We start from the raw sequence: 23,466 nt of genomic DNA, 5'->3' as shown, positions 1-23,466 counted from the left end.
GCGCATTGAACAATTATATCACAATGATGCACATGCATTTGAGCTGCTGTGTTGCTCATCCTGTTAAGCCACTGTTATAATGCATGGATGATGTTGATTCCAGATTTTAGACCATGCCAGACCCGACTGCAGCTAGCAGCCCCACAGGGCAACACAGAATTGGCTCTAAACCTTACATTAGAGGCATTTAGCCGATGCTCTTATCCAGAATAACTTACACAACCTTTTACATAGCATTTACATTGCATTGATTTATACGGTTGGATATACTCAGGCAATGTAGATTAGTACTCGTTGTTAGTGTTAATCAGTTTAACCATCAGGGTCCAAGTTGAACTATGCGGTTGTTCCCTGTACTTGGACCGGTACTTCTCTCTAGGGTTTTCGTCATACTTGTTCCTGGTCATGGTTATACACTTTGTTGTACGTCGCTCTGGATAAGAGCGTCTGCCAAATGCCTGTAATGTAATGTAATGTAATGTAATGTAGTACCTTGCTCAAGGGTACAACAGCAGTGTCCAACTCTGGAGATTTAGGTTACAATATCTGCTCCTTACCCATCATACTGTACTACATTGGCTCTAAGCATCACCCAGGGATGGGAGGGATTTAGTCGGCTGGTATGATGGCATTTGCACACCAGCAGGCCCCGCTGGCCGATCAGGTCCCCACAAGTGTTGAGCTGCTCATGAATTGTTTGCCTCCGACTGTGTGAGTGTGAGCTCCGCTTGCGAACTGCGGTGAGGTAATAATTGGCTGCTGACTTCACGTGTTTCATAGGAGAGTGCAGGCTTGTCTGCGCTGTCCCAGGTCAACAGATGTTGCGATGAGCATTGTAGCAGGAGGGCAATTGGGCATCCAAGTCAGGGAGAAATGTGGGGAAAAGAAATTTAAAAACAGGTTTGACAGTTCCTGCTGACTGGAAATGGGCTTGAATCCTATTTCACATTATCAGAGTCTGTCATAGCTTTTCACTCTTCGGTTCAGTCTTTCATGTTTGCATTTGTAAAAGAAGAAGAGTTCCACTTCTTTAGAGCATAAAGGGTTTCCTTGTCACCCCATTGGTCTCAGGGTCACTCTGTACGCGTGTAGTAAAGGGAGACACTGATGGGACCTGGACTTGAGCTTTGCATGAAATCCCTAATCCTGTCTCTCCATAGAGTGCTTATCCCTGTCACTAGGGCAGGAATTAGAGGTATTTGTCAAGGATCACAGAATTGATGCCAGCTGTCTGACCGAGCAAAGCCCAGGCCTGTGGGACAAAGAGCTGACTCTTCGAGTCAATCAGTCAGACGGCTCACACACAAACCACTAGCATCCTTAGAAACCACAATCACAAACCAGCCAAACTTACAAAAACTTCACAGACACACATATATGTACACACATTCAGTTTTTATTGTGGGTGTTGTAGAAGTGTTTGCCATACCTTCAATTATCATTAAGAAAGAGACACGTTTTAATAGAATCAAGAAGCGAAAATCACGCACACACACGCCCCACCAAGCATACACACACACACTCTCACACATCACTTGTTCTTCCACATACCTGCCTTCATAAATCACACGCTCCCTTACACAAAACCACAATCCCTCTCCTACACACACTCTTATGTAGAACACATTTTCCACAAACATTTGTTCTCTCAACTCCTTTTAACCTTTTTCCACTGACTAATGGCTGTCTTCTTGCCAAAACACTAACATACATCTTCTAGATACACACTTCTAGTCATAGAACCTGTGTCCACGCACTCATAAACACAAGTAATCTTCACATGCACATGTCCCAGACTGTATACATGTCAAACAGATGCATTGCCATTAGTAAGATGGATGAAGGCTACAACATTAAAAATAATGAACTACATACTGTTTGTTAGACAGCTGTGTGTGTGAGTGGGGAAAGGTGTGCTTGCTTTCATAACACTTCCATTCCTTTACATCCTTTCAATCAACCAAAGCACGGCCTTTAAAGACTTCACCTCACCAAGACATAAAGGGAAAAAGTAATGCAAACTTACAGTATATCTAATGTGGCAACAAAGCATTTCCTTTTTTCCTTTGTTCTCAGTACAAATGAATCGATGCTGCTATAAGCCCTTTTTTGGACATCAAACATGAACGGTGTCTTTGTGGCTGTAAAAAAGAGATGTTCGGTGCAGAAGAGGAATAATTGAGGGGCGGGGGCAGTGAGGCAGAGTGGCCTTACATTCAGGCCACTGAGAGAAAGATGCTGGGTGACTCGCTCAGGTCTGCTCTGCCTTTCACGAGCTTGTTTGCTCTGGCCCCACAACCCATTTGATGTACTAAGAACAGAGCGTCTAGGGAACGCTGTAATGCTTCCTGTTAGTACCAATCGGCTATTTTAACGTCCACTGTTCCGGAGTGTACATTGTCCCTTGAGTTTTTTTTTTTTTTTTTTTTTTTTTTTTTTTAACCATCATTCAGTCTTTGTATATGCATTTGGATATCAGGCTTATTTTGAGCTTTTCTCTGCAAAAATGTGCATGATTTTAAATTGCGCATGGTCACTGTACTGCTGTGCGGTCCCGTTGTCACATCAGCAGGAGAGCAGTCTGAAGTACAGCTAATTGGACAGAGCGCGTAATCGCTGGAAAATAGATGTTCCAGAAGTGTTATGGCTTAAAAACAGCATGTACTGTGCTTAAGGTGGATGATGGTCTGCCAAGAAAGGGGGAAAAAATCATTATTTCAGCTTTGTGCAATAGAATGCTATGGAACAACAACGCATAACTCATTTATAATTCTACCCTCAGTCTCACTTCTCCCCACTTCTTCCCCCATCCTCTGCCAACAGCACATTGGGGAACTGGGGGAAGCATATGCAACCATAATATTATAATAATAACTCCGTGCTGGCCAGAGTGCTGGCTTTGCTCACCACTTAGGGAACTGCAGATGCATTATGCCAGAATACGTCATCGATTTATGTCTCAACAGTGTGTGTTTGTACGGAGCTGCTTGTGTCATCTGCGTTAATGTTCTTTCTTATAACGAGGTCACTCTCACACTTTCCATCTGTCTCGCCATAAATGATTCAGCCATGCCTACAGGCTGAGCTGAACTGCAGTTTGTCTGCGCGTTGATTGCAGGTTTGCTCCGTTGGTGAAATCTTAATTCCTATTGTACTGAAACTCTTACATTCTGTGGCCTTTAGTAAATACAAACCTTGACCAAAAAAAAAAAAAAAAACTGGCCATAGGAAATTATGCCATACATATTTGTATCTCAGCAATTTCAGTGAAGCCAGGGGATTGTATTGAAATAAGTGGTTCCCGTTCTGTGGGTTGTGGACCCCTGGATGGTCATTAGAGTAGTTTTGATGATTCATAAGATGCACGTGGAAACCATTCTGAATAACTGCCATTGAAAGTAAATAAATCACAGTACTCTGACTAGTTTAATTACATATTTGAAAGCCTTAACTGAAATCTATTTAATATGTGATATACTTAAATTATAAATATGCATTTATTTGGCAGTATTGAGATTTATGGTCAAAGCTGGCTACACCATTCTGTCTTATTTGAATATATATTGGTGTACTTTTCCCGAAGGTATTGGTCATAAAGTAGCAATATACACATTCTGGAGACAAAGGCCTTGACTGTTTGTTAGCCCTTGGTTTAAATGGCCAAGGCATGCTATTACAACAATCATTTCCTTTCGCCCAGGTTGTTTCTGCTCTGTCTAAATAACCTGTGGGCACTTGAACATAAAGGCAGTGCTGTCTGCCATACAGTGGCCTCTCTGTGGCCATGAGAATTAAGGCACCACCAATAGTCTGGTGAGTAGCAACGCATACTGTACTTACATTATGAACCCTAAACAGGAAAAATACTTCAATAACTTATTTTCTCATCTTTGTCTGAAAGTATGGATAAAAAGAAGCCAGTGTAAATTTTTCATTTTAGAATATTGCTTTGTCAGGTTTATAACCGAATCACCCACGCATGCAAAAATTTTATTTTTATCTTGACTGTGTGGGCATTGCCAAATTTTAATTAATGTATCCCTTGAGCAGGCAGGTGCTGACCATTTATAAAATTTAACTTTAATGTTGTAGCTCAAAAACAGGCTCTCCTTGTAATGTTCTTACCATCTAGGTAACAGATACTTTTATTGCTTGTTCTCAACAATGCTTATAATGGTGTGGGCTGGCTGCTAGGTGGCTCTCTCTGATAAGACACTGTTTTAATGCAGGAATGAGCCCTAACATCTCAGATCAATTCATGACTGTGCCAGTGCTGCTAGTTACATCACCCGGAGGTGGGAGGATTCAGTCGGCTAGGGGTCCATGTTGTATTACTATCTAGTGACCCCTGCTGGTCAGTTGACAAGCTCCAAACCAGGTCTGCACTAACTTGGCCTGTAGGCTGTGGGGTGAAAAGTAGAGAATGAAGACGCCACGTGTTTTGGACGAGAACCGTGGATGTTTCCACTCTCCCTAATCAGCTGTGAAGATCACAGCGTGAACACCTATATGAATAGCAAACTGGATCGCCCAAATTAGGGAGGGAATCAGGCAAGACAAAAAGTGGAGGATAATATTATTCATACATCATAATATTATTCATAATTTAATTTTAGTCACCACAGAAACATAAGCGTTCATAATACACATCAGACATTATTATAATTTTTATGGACTTGACCAGTAGCTTCTAGGAAAATGCCAGATATATATATATATGGAATAGCATTTTCTAACAACTGTATTGTTCTTTTCAAGCAGAGTTGAATTGCCTGAAACGGCATTATTTTGAAAAATAGAAGCATAAACGTGATAATGCATGGAATGCATGTTTTGACTTTTGCAATCCGAACATTTGTTTATATATAACTTTAATCTCATACAGTGAATTATGTAATGCTGGTCCAAGATTAATTTCCCTCTAAATCCAGCCATCCCAGAAGGTTTTATGGAGAGTTGAGCCATCCTCCCTAGAACACATTTTATTGCACAGACCTCATAAACCGTATATGGGGAATAAAATATTTCATACATTATGTTTGATATATTTCTGAATACATGGTTTATGCAATTGATCTATGAATGTCTGTCCTTATTCAGAACAACAAAGTAGAACATGTTGAAAACTGTATAATGTCACACAAAACATACATGGTAAATGTAAAATGTGTTTCTGAATTATAACACTGGCAACGTATCTGTATTTACAGAAATATAATATTTGTTGTAGATACCTGTTCTGTGGCATTTACCACATACAGTATTTTCACTGAGCAGTTTGCTCTTTCTTATTTCTCCCATTGAGTTTTGTTTTGTCCTTAATCACAGAGCTCCCAGAAGAGAAGAGGGAGCAGGGAACTGCACAAAGAAAAGAAGTCCACTGCTCAGGTGGGTGTTTTATTCTGCTCTGCATCCTGCAAGCCTGTCCCTCTACTCAGCTTTTAAATTTGGCTGAGCTCGGTTGAAAGCTGTGGGCTTTACACAAAGAACATTAACTTTCAGATGAATGTTTCAAATATTTGGTTGACATCTTTCAGATATTTCTTTGATATATTTCAGTTAAATGTATGTTTTAGATGTTTCTGCTATGACTACTCCAGGCTTGGTTTCACAGTCCCTCTGTGTCTCCCCTGCCCCCCCCCCTCCCCAGCAGGAAGACAGTGCTGATCTCAGGTGCCAGCTGCAGTTTGCTAAGGAGGAGTCGACTCTCATGCGCAAGAAGATGGCCAAGCTAGGCCGCGAGAAGGACGAGGTGGAGCAGGAGCTGGAGAAGTACAAGTCCATGTACGGCGACGTGGACAGCGTTGTGCCCGTCGGGGACTGCGGGGGCCCGCCCAGCACCCGCGAGGCGGAGCTGAAACTGCGGCTCAAGCTGGTGGAGGAGGAGGCCAACATCCTGGGCAGGAAGATCGTGGAGCTGGAGGTGGAGAACCGGGGCCTGAGGGCGGAGAACGAGGACATCCGCTGCCAGTACGAGAAGGACTGCCTGGGGAGAGAGCCCCTCTCCAGCGTCCCCACCTCCCCTTACGGCGACGCCCTGGAGTCAGCCGCCGAGCTGCGGCGCCACCTGCAGTTTGTGGAGGAGGAGGCGGAGCTACTGCGGAGGTCCATCTCGGAGATCGAGGACCACAACAAGCAGCTGACTTCTGAGCTGAACCGCTTCAAGTTCGGGCCCGGCCAGGAGGGCGGGTGGGCGACGGACGACGGCGCGTCCAGACCCGGGGGTGTACCCGGGAACGGGAATGGCGGCGGGTGCGGCGTCGGCCCCGGGGGGGCGCTGCAGGAGGAGCTGAAGGCCGCCCGCCTTCAGATCAACGAGCTGAGCGGGAAGGTGATGAAGCTGCAGTACGAGAACCGCGTCCTCATCTCCAACGTGCAGCGCTACGACCTGGCCTCCCACCTGGGCCTCCGGGCGGCCGGCTCCAGGGACAGCGACACCGAGAGCGACGGAGGGAAGAGGGAGGGGGAGAACGAGGAGGGGGGCCGCCCGTCGCCTCCGCAGCCCAGGAGGGAGGGGCCGGTCGGGGGGGGAGAGCGATTCGGAGGACCACTTCGAGACGACGTCGGGCTTTGGCAGCGGGAAGCCTTTGGACGCCGGCAGGCTCTCCATGGCCGAGCTGGCCCGGCAGAAGAAAGAGGACTCAGAGTCGTTCGCCAACATGAGGCGGGAAGTGGAGCGTCTAGGAAAAACGGTGGACCGCCTCATCACAGATACGGACAGTTTGATCTACGACGGGAAGGTGCTGCTTACAGGCGGGGAGTATCTGGAAGAGGAAGCTGAAGGGGACAAGGATTCGTCGGAGGGCAAGGTCGAGCCTCAGGTGCTGGATGCCATCAACGCCCGCATGAAGGCCTTCAGGACAGAGCTGCGCAGCTTCATGGAGAAGGTGGACCACCTCAGGGAGGGTCTTGGGGAGAACACGGATCATTTCTCTCCCATGCCCAACCTCACGGAGTCCACCAGCTTCCTGTCCGGGGTCACTTCCATGTCGCGCGACTCGCCCATTGGAACCCTAGGAAGGGACCTCATCACTGACTTCCAGGTAAGTTGTAGTTTTTCCTTTCTTTACCTATGCCATCACGTATGAAGGCCTCATATGCTGCCACCTGCAACATTTAAACATGACAACATGCTGCTTCTGTTATTACGATACTGTAATACAGCCTGTAAATGGCAAACACCCTTCAGTGAATGGTACGATAAGACTGATGCAGGAAAATGGCAAGTTCTGGCATGTCTTTTGAATATGATCAGCTTCCGTGAGAGATTAGTGTCTGTTTACCGCCATTTTGAAGAGTACCAGCCAAACGTCATTCTATTCATCATCCTTGAACTAAAGTGAGGTTCTGACGTGGAAAATAAAATGACAGTGGGAAAGAAGCTCTGCTGTGTGTTGCCTGATATTTAAAATTGCATTCCTCTTGACCATGTCAGAATGCAAACTGTTTAGCTCACTGTGGCCATATTACAGTATGAAATGGAACTGAATGCGATGAACCTTTATGACCTCCGCAGGAGTGAACTCATTACACAAATAGTTTGAGTGTTGCTATTTCAGAAAAGAGTGGCATATTGATTAGTTTTATCAAACTTTAAAATGGTTGAGATACAGGGTTTAATAGTGGCAGAACAGGCCGTACTGAAATATAAAAGATAGAAGTGTGCAATTATCTAAAGTGAACCATTTGCCTCTTCAGAGCCATTATGTATTTTTAGAAATTTATCAGACTATTAACCTTTACATGTACAGCAGCATACAAAATTTTAAAGTTTACCTGAAGCTACATTTTTTTCCATGGTACCATTTATATTTAGACAAATGAACAATTACAGTCTTTAATCTTATTTCAAATTTGAACTCCTCTTAAATGTGAAAACTCCTAACTTTAACTGTCCTGCTAGTTTCAAATTTCAAACCTGGTTGTGATATGTCCATTATGTTTGAGAAACAGCCATCGCAGGAAGGATTACGTTGCCATCTGGTTTGTCATGTGTGATTTGATTTGCAGGTTGAGCGTCTGTCAGGCAATCCTTTTGTCAAAACAAAATATGTCTCCAAGCCTGCTTATCTTCATCTGAATGTTTAACATAAAATTGTAAACTTTAAATGCAATCAAAGAAAGTCTCATATTTTACATAGTGCTATTATGTAGGCTACTATCAATGAAATCGATTGGTTAAAATTGAAAGTAAGTGAGTACAGTAGCATAAACTGATGTATAATTATCTTTTTACGTAGCCAATATTAACATGGCTACCAATTAAGCTGGCGCTATGACTGCGTTCTTTATTTTTATTTTACTACGTTGAGACACCGTGAGTAATCAGGATTGATGGGTAATAGAGTTTGTAAATCAGTAGAGGAGGCCTTGTAAAATCGCCATGAACAGACGCAATGCAGACTTGCACCTCACACAGCTCACTCCCTCCCAGTCCCCAGCCCCCACCTCCTCCTCCGCTTGATCTGACCCTTCAGCTGCTACCTCTCCTGCCTCTGCTGCTAATGCCCTTGCCTCTTTTCATTGGCTTTTTCACTTGCACCCTGCTACTCGCTCAAGGATAGTTTCTGCAACCTGACCTTCAAAGCTTGGAGGCTCCTTGGTGCTGCTGTCAGCTTTCTGCTGATGGGATGAGTGCACAAACACGAAGGCGACAAGCAAATAACCTCCAACGCGTGGAGGCCTGTGAGGATGTGCGTTTGAATGTTTTTGAATAAGCTGCGGATTCTAGGCAGAATTCCTGGTGTTCTAGAGTGTTGTTCACATACCCTGTTCCATTTCGGTCGTTTGCTTCCATTGGCTTTGTGTCCATGTGTTACGAAAGCCTTCTGAAATGAAAGAGAATGGATGACATCTGCAATAAGAGCAAGAAATCATGTTTGTCTTGATTTCTGATCAGAATGTATCCAGCTGAACATGTATTTAGTTTTCAAAACCTATTATTTAAAGGGGCAGGTCACTCAAAAATGAAATTAGTGAGTTCTTACCCCCAGAGTACTATCTATCCATCCAGATAGTTTTGCTAAGATTTGATTAGTTTTCTAGATGCTGTTCACCTTGATACAACAACTTATATAAACACATGTTTTTGTGGAGCTCAATGCGCCGAAGATTTGCATTCCAAAAACTCAAATCTCAGTGAAACTATCTGGATGGATAGATGGTACTCTGTGTAAGTGGAAACATTCTTAAATTTCATTTACGGATGAACTGCCCCTTTAAGCTTCAGTTGGCCTCTAGTACACAAACCGAAGCCTTCTCACGCAGATTTGGTATTTATAAATAAAATTTTAATCAATTTATGTGCGTTCATGTGTATGCATTTACCAATACTTCCTCTTTGGCAGAATGTGCATCAGCATATTAGCCAGACTCCATACTGTTTGAAATATTTAATGTAAGAACTATGTACTACGTGGCTTTGTGCATACATAAATAAGTAAAGAGACTACATTTAAATCTCATACCTTCTGATAAGTTTTGAGCATTTTTTAAAGTGATATTTTATAACTGTTCACTTGAAAATCCTGCAGTGGTGAAGTCCAGTAATAAAAATGTGAAAATGTGTATTCATTGAAAACTGAATTGGGGTGAATATTATTGTTGACCTCATACCAGTAAAAGTTTCTTATTGCTTCACAAATTGCGATATAGCGACAAAATGAAAAAATACAAATAAAGTAATGAGGAACAGAGTTGTGAATCTTGTGAAATTGTGACACTTGTACAAACTACTGCTCTGTTCTACATTTGTTACTATTTTATTATACGACATAGCATTGTTAAAGTTTTTTCTTACAGTAATAAAAATGTTGTTACACTCGCATGAGGTCAACAGTATTAAAATACATGTTGCACACCTGTGAATAATTACAGAGCTGCTGAATGATTAAATGTACACATGTAAATTCAGTACATATCCCTGTAGATGATGCATAAACTACAGGAATATGTATGTATGTATATGAAATTCATTGTTCAATGTTGGATCCAGATTTTCAAAAATTCAGTTGATTATCAACAAAATTGGCTTGTGCGTTCTGCTTGAACCAACATCAAATGTAAAAAATGGGATAGTGTTTGGGGGTATTGCTGACGACAGAATCGTGATTCTACACTGATTCGAGCGGGGGAATTGCTGTCCACTCATCTTGCATCGTTATTATTAAGCTGCTTTACTGCTGCTATGCAATGAAGCTAACGCATGATCATTCAAGTGTTAGGTTGTAAGTTAAGCTTCACTTGGGCACTGCTTGGCTGCATGGCACCACGCACTGACATGCGTTTAGTGTCTTCTAACTTTATCATGCTTGTTATACCAGCCGTTGGTTTTGACTCATGTATCCCTCATTGCATGCGCCTCATAACCGGTGTTTTTGCGTTCTTTTCTCCTCCTTTCTCCTCTCTTTTTCTCTTTGTTTTCCCCCCTCCAGATGTTTCAGCCCATGATTTTGCTCATCCTCGTTTTAGTTCTCTTCTCCTCTCTTTCTTACGCCACCATCTTTAAGTTAGTCTTTCTCTTCACGCTTTTCTTTGTCTTCTAGTTCTTTTTCCTCCCTGTCCGTCCTTTTCATTCCTTTATATTCCCCCCTCCTCTCCCCCCGTGGTCCTCTACCTGTGTTCATTTTCTGTGTTTCCCTGTCCTTCCTTTTCGTTAACGGATCCGCCCATGCACCCGCCCCTTTATCCCTTCCACGCCCCCTGACCCGCCCCCCACCTCCCACAGTCCGGTCTGAGGGATGAACCGGAGTGGCATCTAGGACAGGACCGTGCCGCCGAGCCCGAGACCCAGCGAGGTCATCAGGGCTCTGACCAGAGCAAGGGAGCCGATGGACACAGTATATACAACAGGCCAGAGGGTTTAAGTTTGGAGGTCAGTGCCTCATCAGTTTTCCTCAATACCTCAAGCTTTGCACTTTAAGACAATATCTCAGGCTGTCGGGAACAGTCATTGTTGGCTTCGGTGAATTTAGGGATTAGGAGGTACTGGTAAGATTATGAGGAGAGACAATTTAGTTTGCCTGTGCTTTGTTTGTGCTAGCGAGTAGAAAGTTGTACTCTGAATGCCACCAAATAATGCTTTTTATTGGCCCATTAGTCCGAAAAACTGAACAGACGTAATAGAATGCAAGGTCACCAGTTACAGTACCAAAGTCCTTTAAATTTCAGGTTTTTACATAGCTGCCTGTAGTTTTTTAATGGGTCTAGATCAGTGTTTCTCAACCCTGGTCCTGGGGACCCACTGCCCTGCATGTTTTAGATGTTTCCCTGCTCCAACACACCTGATTCAAATGAATGGGTCGTCATGAAGCTCTGCAGAAGCCTGATAACGACCCATTTATTTGAATCAGGTGTGTTGGAGCAGGGAGACATCTAAAACATGCAGGGCAGTGGGTCCCCAGGACCAGGGTTAAGAAACACTGGTCTAGATGACTTAAGATGTGACAGAATTTAGAAATGGGACGACACCCTATAGATCCAGAGAGTGCGACTGGATTGGCAGTGACCCGCATGGGCGAAATATGATCTCCACTTCATTCCTCCTCTATTTTTATTTTGGTTTTACCCCTCACTAAATCCTCTGCTCTCTCTGCCACTGCTTACTTATTGCAAGTGTTATGATTTTATTTTTGGTGTACTTTTATCTTTCAATTTCTTTCGTTTCCCACAAAATTTCTGAACTTTCTGTGAAACATCTTTATTACAGGGTAAATAATCTGTATGCTGCGTGTTTGAAGAAGTGGGTCTATCAGAATAATACTCTGCATGCTTGACTGTATTGAAAATATAACCGTCTTACAGAGTGAAAGTTGTTGTGCTGCATCTGTATTCAGATGACCTGCGGATGCTCATCCAGATTAATGTCGGTGGAATGTGTAATATTGTGAATGTATAATATAATATTGTACAACACTATTTTTAATCTTTTAAATGGTGTTAATCTTGGTGAAGCACGTACCCAGTAATTAGCTGATAAGTTGTACTTTGCTCAGGCAGTGTTTTCTCAGACCTAGCAACTCAGACTAGTGTTCTGTTTTAACTCATACATAGATGGTTAGAACATGAAAGTAGTGCCCTTGACTGGGAGAGGAGTGACGCCAGCATGGCTGTAAAGTCTCAGTGATATTCTTCCAACGTCAGCGCTACACGGTTTCTCAGCTTGATGACCGGATCAATATGCAGTCCATACTCCAGCGTCTCAGGTCTATGGAATCTCGAACGCTGTGTACAGAATGGCGCAGGATTCATTTGTGAACCGGCATTAATGAAAAACAAGCCAATAAATAAATAAAGCAAGGGGTTATTACATTCCAAATATGAATGTGCCCCATTCATTCTCATAGCAACCACTATTAGTCATCACTGACTGTGGGCTGTGAAGTGGGATGTGGATGAGCCATTCAGTTCAGAATAGTTTCTACTAATGAAGACTATGATAATATGTGATGATTTTTTTAACGACTATACTCTTTTCTAATGAAGAATATAGTCATAATATTTATTCTGTGAATCTATGGAGCTAGATGAGAACATTAAAATGCAGAGAACACGAGAAATTCACCTTTCAGTTATCACACTGGAAGCAACCGTACAGAAAACCTCTGCATCTTTTATTTTTAGTTAAGAAGCGACAGTTTTAAAGGTTTGTAAGCTGGGTTCCATGTCACGGGAAGCAGGAGACAGTGACTCAGTGAGTCTTGCCAAAACGGAGACAGTCACATGAAAAGTTATTTTAAATACTGTCCTAGGAAAATCCACACCTGAAACAGTGTGACAGATCTGGAAGCTGTAGAGATGTCTGAAATGTGCAGTCAGGGGTAGGCAGGTTGGGAAGGGGTGTGTACTGAAAGTAATTCCTTGTCCCTCCCTGGGGGGTGAGCAGCTCCGGGATGCCCCCTTTTCTGAGGTCAGTAATCTGGGAAGAGAGGCCCTGGTCTCGCTGGAGCAGAAGAGGTACCAGGAAGAGCACAAGGGTTACTGTGGCCGCACAGTGCAGGTACACTCATCTATTCACCACGAGACTATTCACCCTCAGTAATGAAGGTAGAACTCATATTCTCCACATATCTATTCACCCTCAGTAATGAAGGTAGAACTCATATCCTCCACATGTCTATTGACCCTCAGTAATGCAGGAATGACCTTTATATTTTCCACAAGTCTATATAATCATATTCATTGTAATGCTATCCCTTTTTTATATTTGTTTGTTTTTGGAAAATCAATGGACATTTGTTAACAAAAAAATTAATGAACTCAAGATTTCTATGATCTGAAAGCTTGACTATTAATATGCATTGATACAATAAGAAAATTAGGACAGATCAACAACCAGCAGACAGAAACCCTCAAGAAGCTGCCCACCCTGCCCTCTGCTGCAGTACTATGGGCAAAAGCATCTCAGAGAGAGGAGAGAGAGACACAGTGAGACAGAGAGAGAGAGAGAGAGAGAGAGAGAGAAAGAGAAAGAGAAAGAGGTGACCTGCCGTCTCTCTTTTCTACAGGAGCTTCAGGGACTGCGGCAGCAGGACCAGGCCTGGGCACAGGAGAGGACCCTGCTGCAGCAGGACCTGCGTCTCTTCAAGCACAGCACCTTCCTCTTCTACGTCAAGCTCAGATGGCTCCTTAGGCGCTGGAGGCAGGGCTGCAGGGCGGACGAAGGCGAGGAGGACAACTTCCCAGAGGTGAGGAGAGCTTGCCGTGCGGGTCCCAGAGCTCCACTGGTGCTGCTGGTACTCAACCAGAATGATACTGTTTTTTTTTTGTTCATTGCTGTCATTTAGGTGGATTGCCTTAGAGATGGCACTCTTACAACCTTTGAGTTTGAGATTACGGCTCTCAAGTTTTTAATCTGGATTTCACAGTATAGCTTATTTGGTAGAATATCACTAGTGTGTTCATTTATTATCGGTTGTTTAAAGAAAGTACAGTAAGTAACTGAGAACTGATGAAAACTTTGAATAGTAGCCAGCTTGCACGGACGCCATACTCTTGTGGTTTGTGATTTTGTGCAAGCATTTGAGTTTTCAGAATCTTCTAGTTTGGTTCCATGTCTTCTGTGAGTCAAACCAAGAGTGTAAAGCAAGTGTTACTGTCTGTTTTCAGTATGAGAAGCTGGACAGTATGTCAGAGCTGGGTGGTCTGATCGAGCAGGTGGAGGGAGAGGGCGAGGACAGACTCTGCTTCCTGTATGGCGCGGGAGACTTCCCTGATCAGGGGCCCCTTCAGAGCCCAGAGTTGTTCCAGCATCAAAGACAGGTACTGTGTGTGGGATGCACCTGACAACCAATAGCACAGACTCACAGAGGATCGGCAGTATCCCATCATGCACTTCCAAAGGGCAGTGCATCACATTCAAAAATATTGAATGCAACGCCATTCAGGATTACTTCAAATGAGTAAATAGGGACAACACAGTAAGACAAGCGTGGCTAAATGGGCAGAATACATTTCCATTGAAACATGGCTGAATGATTTTGATCCAAAGGTCACAAACAGCCGTTCTCACCTGCTCTAGCTTTTTATAAGGATGCAAACGCATCTATGAAATAGAAGTTCTTTATCTGAAAGAATAACGAGTGTGTTTTAAAGAGGAGCTCATAAGTCACCCATTCAGGTGACAGCCAATACAGTTTTACTTTCTGAATGTTGTCCCCTTTCTAAATTGTAATACCTGGTGTACCTAGGCCCAGCAAAAAGACTAGAAACAGCTACAGCAAAACCTGGAATTTGAAAGAACCTGATATCTGATATCTGTTCAGTTATGTGTCTAATGGACCAATAAAAAAGAAAGTAATTAACCAAGACACAATTATGCCTTCACTTTCTAAGCTGGCTTCTATAAATAAAAGTGTCACCTTAGTTCTGTTTCATTCCATTTTTTTCTTGTTGGAAAAACACTGAGAAAATAATCTCCAAAAATGGTGAAACTGAATAATTAACTCCACATCAAACACATTGTACTTTGCTCTATTGTCATTTTTGTGCAACAACACAGATTGATTCTTCAGTATCATGGAAAAACCTCAGTATTAAAACCAGTCAACCAAAACATTGATTGTATTCGCTGTGTAATAAAAGACAATAATGAAGTCCAGCCTATCTGTTCATTACGTTTCCTTAAGCGTTTTCATCCATGTCGTGTGACTGGCATTGTCCGACGCCCACCCATGGACTGAAAGTCCCTACCCGTTGTAGTCTTTAGTAAAGCAGGTACCTGGAGCATGCACAGTAGTTTGGAGCTATATCTCTGCCCTCGCTACAGGTAGCGTGTTGGCTGAGAGCTCATTTTAATCTGGAGAACAGCTACTGTTCTAGCAATACTAACAGCGACTCTTCATTTTGTTGTGGAATTCCCTTTTAATTAAATGAAGTTATGCATTTTAGTAATGGAATCTCATATTTGGTAGAAGGAAAAAGAGAAAAGGAGGCTAGATTTTGACATTCATATAAAACTGTTCCAGTAAAGCAGCAGTAGCCTGGCTTTGGTGCCGACAGCTCTTTGGTAGATGTACAAGGACAGCACTCTATACATAACCTCTGTGGCTGCTGCCAGCCAGCACACAGTGTACAGTTTCAGCAGAGCACAGACTGCGGGAGTGCCTGAGTGCTCTTCAGAGGAAAGGGGAAATATGAGCCTGTCACCGTCAGCACGGAATGATACGCAGTCTGACTCACTTCCGTGTTCCGTGAGTCCTGTGCGCTTGAACTGCCTTGCTATTACAATGGCATGGACAGTGGTTTAAAATAAACCTGCCATTTGCAAATTCTGTGAACCCAGAAAATAAAGAGAAAATTGTTTCATATAGTTCAGGCAGTCAGTTCCGCAGGCAGTGTTCTGTGAATCAGTGGGGATACTCAGTGCTCTAAATGAAGGAGTATCACTATAATAAAAAGATTATCCCTCTGCAGTGAGGAGACCAGTGGGCTCATTTTGAATATTGTATTTCAGTTATACTTTTTGGATGCACAGACACATTGCAGCACTGTGCAAAAGGGAAAGACAATGTTCTAAGGTGAAGATGTTTTAAATTGTATTCCAGCATCAGATTAGTACTGATGCCATTGTTTCAACTCAAAGCATGAATCATTCAGCTCGACATAAGCCGGGGGGGGAAAAAAAGTATTTTATGTTCATCTTAAATCCACATCTCAGTAGACTTGTCATTACCTTGTGTTAACCTGCTGTTCATTGTCAGAGCACAAAATGTATTACAAAGTGAAAGTTGCAGTTTTAAGTTCTATTGTCGGTTTGTTTTACATTTGCAGGAAGCATCAGGATAACTGGTGCATGCGAGTCAGAAGGGAGCTTTAAGTGAGACAGCAGTGTATCTCTGCTGGCCTGGGTAGGACTGAGAGGCTCTGAGAGGGAGATATCTGGGAAGCGCAGCCTGGTTTCATTTAGGACCGCGGGTAACTGAACCCTAAAAACGTGTTCCCGGCCCTGTCCAGGTGAGCGAGAGCCGACGAGTGCTGCACGCGCTGCGGATCCTGCTGGAGGAGTTCCGCCTGGAGCTTCGGGACGAGGAGCAGCGGCGCAGCCAGCTGCAGCAGGCCTACGCCAATGAGAAGGCCTCCTGGGAGGTGAAGTGGGCGGAGATGAAATGCCACTCAGAGCAGGTATGGTCTCACTGCTGTACGGGGGTGGGGCTACCTGACACCCATTGGGTTGGAGCTAGGCAACCTGAGCAGAAGCTTTGTGAAATAAATTTTTTATTTTTTTATTTACCCTATTTTATGAAGCATATCGGGCATTTCCTGTTTGGTTTGATTTATCTGTTGTGCATGGCATGACCAGTCAACAGCTGTTCTTTTGTGCTGTCTCCTCCAATAAGATGACTAATAAGAGAAAAATATAAGGCAAAGCCAGAAACCACCCTAAATGAAGCCCTGATTAATCTTGGTCCACTCAGCCGAGCCGAGTGGACTAGGATGACATTGGCACCCACAAGACACCCACTTGGAAGATCAGATATATTTTATATTGATCTGCTGTATATTTAAACAGGTGACACTCATTTATTAACAGCTAACATTGTCAGAAGAAATTGCCCTTTCCGTCTTCACAGGTGCAAAATACTGCTTTAAAATAACTAATGAAATGTTTCTTCTGTTGTTTCATATTATTTCCGTTTCAGTCTGTGTAGGTCAAAAGGGTGGCCAATGTATACATATGTGAGCTTCTGTTACTTATATAATCGCTCAACAGTTTATAAAAGCTGCCAGTAACAGATTATTTAAATCTCATTGCATAACTTCAAGGTAGTACGCAGCCTGCTGTACATCTGTGAAACCGAAAGGCTCAAAATAATGGAATCCTGACCCTGCTGGTGCTGGAAGTCTCGTGGGGCAATGTATGAGTGCTGTTGCATAACCCCACAAAGGATAGTTTAATTCGGACATAACAAAATTGGGGAAGGAAGACTCAAATCAAATCAAATGAATTGCACTAAAATCATGCTATAAGACAGAAATGATGTGATATATTGTATACATCGTGATTTATTGTAATTTATTTGTTTGTTTATTATGTTGTAGCTTCACCAGAGCCCCTCTCTCCTTAGTGTGGGGTTTTGCAAATATTTTCTGCTATTTAATTTTGATTTTTGCTACCGTTGCTAGGAAGTTATGCTGTGCCTATACCACAAATAATTAGTGTTTTTTTTTTACTCTGGACTTGAACAGCTGGAGCCAGGAAGGGACCTGAAGTTGGAGGACCTGGGAGAGGCATTCGATCAGGAGCGGGAGGAGCACAGGCGACTCCTGGCCGAGAACCACAGCGCCACCATGGACCTGCGCTGGAAACTACAGCACAGTGAAAAGAGGTGGGGCCGGGAGAAGATGGAGCTGCTGGAGCGCTTCGACCGCGAGAGGCAGGACTGGGACTGGCAGATGAGAGAGCTCCATCACAAGATGGAGAAGGTATGGATGCCATCTCAGAGGATTTCACAGTGAGCCCTGTTACTGTGCCGAAGGGCCATTTCATTACCTCACATTACAGTTACTTAGCAAACGCTCTTCTCCAGTGCAGCTTATAAAAGTGGAGAACATCCATGTTAGTCTTGGGAGTACAAAAGTGTGATATCACCAATAAGGCACAGAAGGCGCATTTTTAAATCAAAATGGGTGTGTGTGTTTGTTAGCCAACACAAACAACAATTAGTATTGTGCAAAAAGTAAATGCGACTACACAATCTTTACAGGGCTGTGCCTGTAACATTTATTTTTATTAAAGGAAACAGAAAGGAGAATTGAAGAAGGACAGGGAAACTGTGGTGCTGTTTTCGGTCAGCTCTGGAGGCTGTAGATCAGGAACGTGACCACATTCTGGATGACACAGAGAGGGTGAAGAGTTTACATCCCAATATTCATGAGCACCCTGAGTGCCTCAAAAAAAACCTCTAAAAGTGAATGTTAGAGGTAGTTTTCATGTTGCCCTAGATAAGGGAAAGTGAATAATGTTCAGAAAGTCACCTCAAAGTCATTTTATAACCCAAATAAAAAAACTTCTGTTGTGCAAATCCCTGGACGCCAGGAGAGTGCGGTTTTATTTATTTTCGGTAAAAAAGGAAAATGCTGCTTGTAAAACTGTGCTTCCCTTATGATATTGAATTAAAAGGTAAAACCACTATGTAAACCGGGGCTAGTATTTACTAAGAGTGTCTTGTGGTACATTGGCTGACTAAAATGAATTGAATTAGTGGTTATAACAGATTCTTTTTGGAATACGTGTATATTGAATTTGGATTCTGAGACTTGCTTGCTGAGATTTCTCCTTCTCTTCAAGAGGAAATAAGTTCACAGACAAGCCATTATTAAAAGAAAAGTTGTTTTTCCTTACCTGTATGTAAAGTAGGTATCCATGTTGAAAATAGTTTCATTTTAATAATGGCAGAAGCAAAAACTCAATGTCATGTTTTGTTTTTGAGCATACTATCGGGATGTTTGAAATGCATCTCCGCTGTTTTTCAGCTGCAGAGAGAGGGGGCAGGTCGGTGTTCTGTAGAGCTGATGGAGGAAGACCACAGGGCATTGTCCCCCCAGAGGAGCCCCCATTCTCCCGAGCCCCCCAGGTCCCCCCGCGCTGCCGCCTCCTCCCCGGTCCACTCCCAGTCAGATTCGGAAGCCCCCGCGGACAGCCGGGCCGAGGTGGTGAGGCTGAAGGGTAGCGAGGCCTTCCGTCCCACCGAGAACCTGTTCCTGGATGCCCTGTCCCTGGACGCCTTGAGTGACAGCGAGGTGCCCCCTCCGTCCCGTCTGGAGAGTGAGAAGAGGTTCCCGTGCCTAAATGAGGTAACACTGTAGAGCCCTTTGAGGGATTTTAATGATTGATAGGACCGCTAATGAATATGTGAAGAATGTATTTACAGGATGTGCCTGCTATCATAAAATACATTTTGAACACGTAAATCCCAACTTATGAAATGTATTAAACATGCTATGTCAACATTTAAAATAATTTTATAATGAGGACTTCACACTTGTTGACATGTATGTTGATATCACAAATTCACAAAGTGCGAGAATGATTCCAAAAGTGACAGTTTCTAACTTATGCTTCTCAAAAAGTATTCTCTTTTACTGACAGCTGTACTAATAATTATGTTTTATCAAGTGTTGAGTGTTGAGTGATGATTATTCTTCACTCTCAGGCTCTGAATGAAATATCAGACCAAAAAGGCCTGTCATCATATCCTAATGAAGAGATTCGCAGTGGAAGCCTCCTCAGGTATGAATATGAATGACACGATAGACATCTACACTTCAGTTTCAGCTTTTGAATCACCCTGGTTACTTGGATACTGAAAAACAATATGTTGTAGCAGAAAATAAATAGAAGCTGGTCAGTGGTCATTTTTTTCAATGCATTGTCTGAAGTGGATGTTATTCACTGGTTATTCATAGCATTAGCCTCTGCTGGAGTATGTTTGCTGATGCTGTAGTGATTGTTCAGACAGTGGAGTAAATTGTACTGCATAATTAAGGTATTGTTCTTGCCACAGACTCTACCGAAATTACATTGTACAAGGGGGAATGTAAATAACAGAAATGTGATTTGCCAGTACAAGCAACATGGGCTCATGGGGAAAGTGTGAGGTTCTCTTCATTTTTTTGCTTGCTAGATGTGACATGGTGGGTTGTTATGCTTCTGTAATTATTGATTTAGTTGTTTTTTTTTTTTCTTCCTGTGGGTTTTTTTATATAAACTACTCATTTGGAAGGGAATACGGATACAAGAGGTCCCAGTACGCTGTTGAATAATCTGCTTAATCTGTTTCAAGTGCTTTACTGGAAAATTCTAATAAACCTTACCAATTAATATCATTCTAGGAAGAGATAAGGAATATAGTTGTGTGTGCTAAATTACTGAATGTAATTACTATGTGAGTTAAAATTACATTCGGTATAATGTGGATTGATGAGGCGGTATATGTTAAATTAAATTTTACATATTATTCATTACTTCATATTTATGATTCTATTCAGTATTTCACATACATTTTCTCATTGACAAATTAAGCAATTGTTTCATCTATTTGATATCTAAATTTAATCCATTTTGTACCACCCAGGGCAAAATCGGTGTGCTCCATGAGTGAGTTTCAGCGTCTGATGGACAGTTCTCCATACCTCCCCGAGAAAAACAGTCAAGGGTCCAGCGGGAGGGAGGAGGTGACTCCACCCCTGTCACCAGACGACCTGAAGTACATCGAGGAGTTTAACAGCAAGCGCTGGGACTTCCCCAGTGCACCGGGCCCTAACGGGACCCCAGAACCTCCTATGGAGGCTTGGGCAGAGGACAGGAGAGTGGAGCCGACTTCAGAAGCATTCCAGCCAGCATCATGGTACCTCACCACAAGCGCCACCCTCACCACCAACACGTTCAGCAGCCCGGAGCACTGCCTGAAACAGTCCCCAAGGAACAACGTGGGGCCGGACCGCTGTGGGGTCAAGGTCTTCCACAGCCCCGTGCGTGGCTGCAAGATGGAGAGCGAGGAGAGGCCCGCGGTGGGCCCCGAGCTGGTTTTCACGGTGACCAAAGCGAAAGGCGGCAATACCAAAGGAGAGGTGGAAGAGGTGTTCAGGGGGTGGCCTTGTGAACTCCCGAAACACCACAAGGAGCTGCTGGAGAGCGGACTCCACCCCGCCGAGCACCCCGTATGCCCCACAATGGGGTTCCCCTCGTCCCTCCACGAGCTCCAGCTGCCGAAGAACCTGAGCGACGACATGAAAGAGGTGGCCTTCTCGGTGAGGAACGCCATCCGCTCCAGCCCGGCCGAGCGCCACTTCAAGGACACCGCCTGTCAGACCAACGGCTTCACCACCAGAGGAACGCAAACCACTCAGACCATCAGCGTGGGCCTTCAGACCGAAGCCCTTCGAAACCTCACCAGCAGCCCTCACAAGTGCTTAACCCCCAAGGGTGCCTCCACGCCCATCTCCTCTCCATCCCGCAACTTCAGGAAGTTGCCCTTCTCACCCGTCGTACAGAGCAAATTTGAGCGCCAGTGCTGCTCTCCGAAGTACGGCTCCCCCAAGGTCCAGCGGAAGGTCCCCACCAAGGTGGACCAGGCAACCAGCAAGGCAGTCGCCCCGACGACACCGCAGAAGGGCCACAGTGAATCGGCTTGGGCCCGGTCCACCACCACGCGGGACAGCCCAGTCCACACCACCATCAACGACGGGCTCTCCAGCCTCTTCAACATCATCGACCACACACCGCTGGCCTACGATCCCTTGCCGAAGTTCAGCAAGTCCCCCAACCGGTCCCATCCTGCGGAGCCAAGGCCCGTGGAAACCAGGTCGTCTGGCCTGAGCGTGGTCCAGGACTGTCTAAAGAATGTTGGGGGCAGGTCCCCTAGTCCTGTTCAGTTGATTGTCGAGACTCAGGGGGAGAAAACCCCAGAGGGTGTGACCGTAAGACAGGACCTGTCAGCTCCTCCAGGCTATAACCTTGCTGAAAATGCTGCCAGGATACTGAATAAAAGACTGCTAGAGCAGACCTTCAGGGATGATAAAAGGCTGCCCTCGGCCAACCAAACCAGCTTCGGCAAGGATGGAAGACCATGTGACGGGGAGAAGTCACTGCAGGGATCCATTGAGGTAGATAACCGTAGAAAATCTTTCACATAATAATATGCAGTTACGAGACAGGCATTGAAAAATTCATCGCACCTTCTGATTTTTCCCTTATTATGATACATTCCAAAACTGTTCACAGTTTCATAATTAAATATAATAAACACTAGCATTGATATAATATTTTAAAATATCACAGTGTAAACCTTATTGTATAATCTTACATCAGTTTAGTTTTTTATTCAGTAAGCTTAAAAATCTAATGGGAAAGTATTACTTTTGGTAGTAGATAATAGTCAAGAAATAAATGTAGCTTCATGAGTTTACTTGGAATAAGAGGAAAACTACTAGGAATCATTATTGCCTCTGTTGGCCAGGGGGTTATTTTACCAACTTCCTGCCACGCGTAATAAAACATAATGACAGTGCCACCATTCATTGAGAAGCTGCAGCAAGGCAGCCCTTCCTAAATGAAATTGTCACGTTTCACTACCTCAGTGGGAAAGCATGGACAGATGCAGTGGTAACGTGCAATCTTCCAGTCTCGTCTAGAATGGTCTCAGAGGGGACATTGCTTAATGAAACCAGTGCTGTTAATGCTTACACTGGAAATAACTTGCCAGTGTCAAAAGGGAAGAGCCATTTTCTGGGAGTAACACCATCATTTTTCAAAAGTAGTCCCAGAGCATAAAATGCAACATATTATTGGCCAGGTATTTGTGACTGGGACATATTTTACTGCTCATGTAATTGGATATATCTTGTAGTTTGTGGACGGCTGTAGTTATGGTATTGCATTGTACAGAATGTCTGGCATTTCCCACTGCATGGAGACGGGCATGTATCACAAGCCTTCAAACACTGTTCCTCTTGCAGGTTCCACAGGGACAATCCACCTAACTGAGGCTGGTTCTTACCATCCTCTATAAGGGTAATACAATGATAACTGCACCCTTGGGTGGGGGCTGCAACATTGGTTTTCTCGGTAGCTTGTTCCACTGTCCTCCAGCTCTCAAGTTATTTCTTTTTCCACATCTGTGATAAATGGCTTTACTCTAATTCTCTTTCTTCCTCTCTGCCCTGTCGGGACCTCTCTCTTATGTACGATCTTATCCAGAACCACACTGTCTTACTAACCGCTCCCTGGGGACTCTAACCCTGCTTGTCCCGCTGCTGTAAGTCCTCAAACCTTCTTGAACGCACTCTGGGTCCACAATGAGCAAGAATTCACACCACATGCAAACTCACACCAGGATAAGAGACAGAAAAAGCAGTGGTCACATTCCTACATGTGCTGTGTGTTTGTGTGCATGGGCAGTTTCTTGGCGTGCGCTAAAACACTCTCTCAGCAACTTGTGTAAGAGCTTATTGACCCACAGAGTCATT

The 23,466-nt window shown here is 43.7% G+C and overlaps 1 protein-coding gene across 1 annotated transcript in view; it reads left to right on the top strand.

Moving 5' to 3' along the window:
• LOC118224783 (microtubule cross-linking factor 1-like) overlaps positions 1-23,466 on the top strand; it is a 51,317-nt gene that overhangs the window by 22,856 nt on the left and 4,995 nt on the right. Inside the window, 12 exon segments of the mRNA XM_035412490.1 lie at positions 5,329-5,388; positions 5,654-6,523; positions 6,525-7,043; positions 10,727-10,873; positions 12,884-12,997; positions 13,506-13,685; positions 14,107-14,259; positions 16,453-16,620; positions 17,686-17,922; positions 18,973-19,293; positions 19,653-19,729; positions 20,574-22,104. Coding sequence (XP_035268381.1) covers positions 5,329-5,388; positions 5,654-6,523; positions 6,525-7,043; positions 10,727-10,873; positions 12,884-12,997; positions 13,506-13,685; positions 14,107-14,259; positions 16,453-16,620; positions 17,686-17,922; positions 18,973-19,293; positions 19,653-19,729; positions 20,574-22,104 — 4,377 coding nt within the window.

This window comes from Anguilla anguilla, chromosome 4 (genome assembly GCF_013347855.1).
Source record: "Anguilla anguilla isolate fAngAng1 chromosome 4, fAngAng1.pri, whole genome shotgun sequence".
NCBI lineage: Eukaryota > Metazoa > Chordata > Actinopteri > Anguilliformes > Anguillidae > Anguilla > Anguilla anguilla.
Note: the sequence above shows the minus strand (reverse complement) of the source record. Positions and strands in the feature narration are given on the sequence as shown.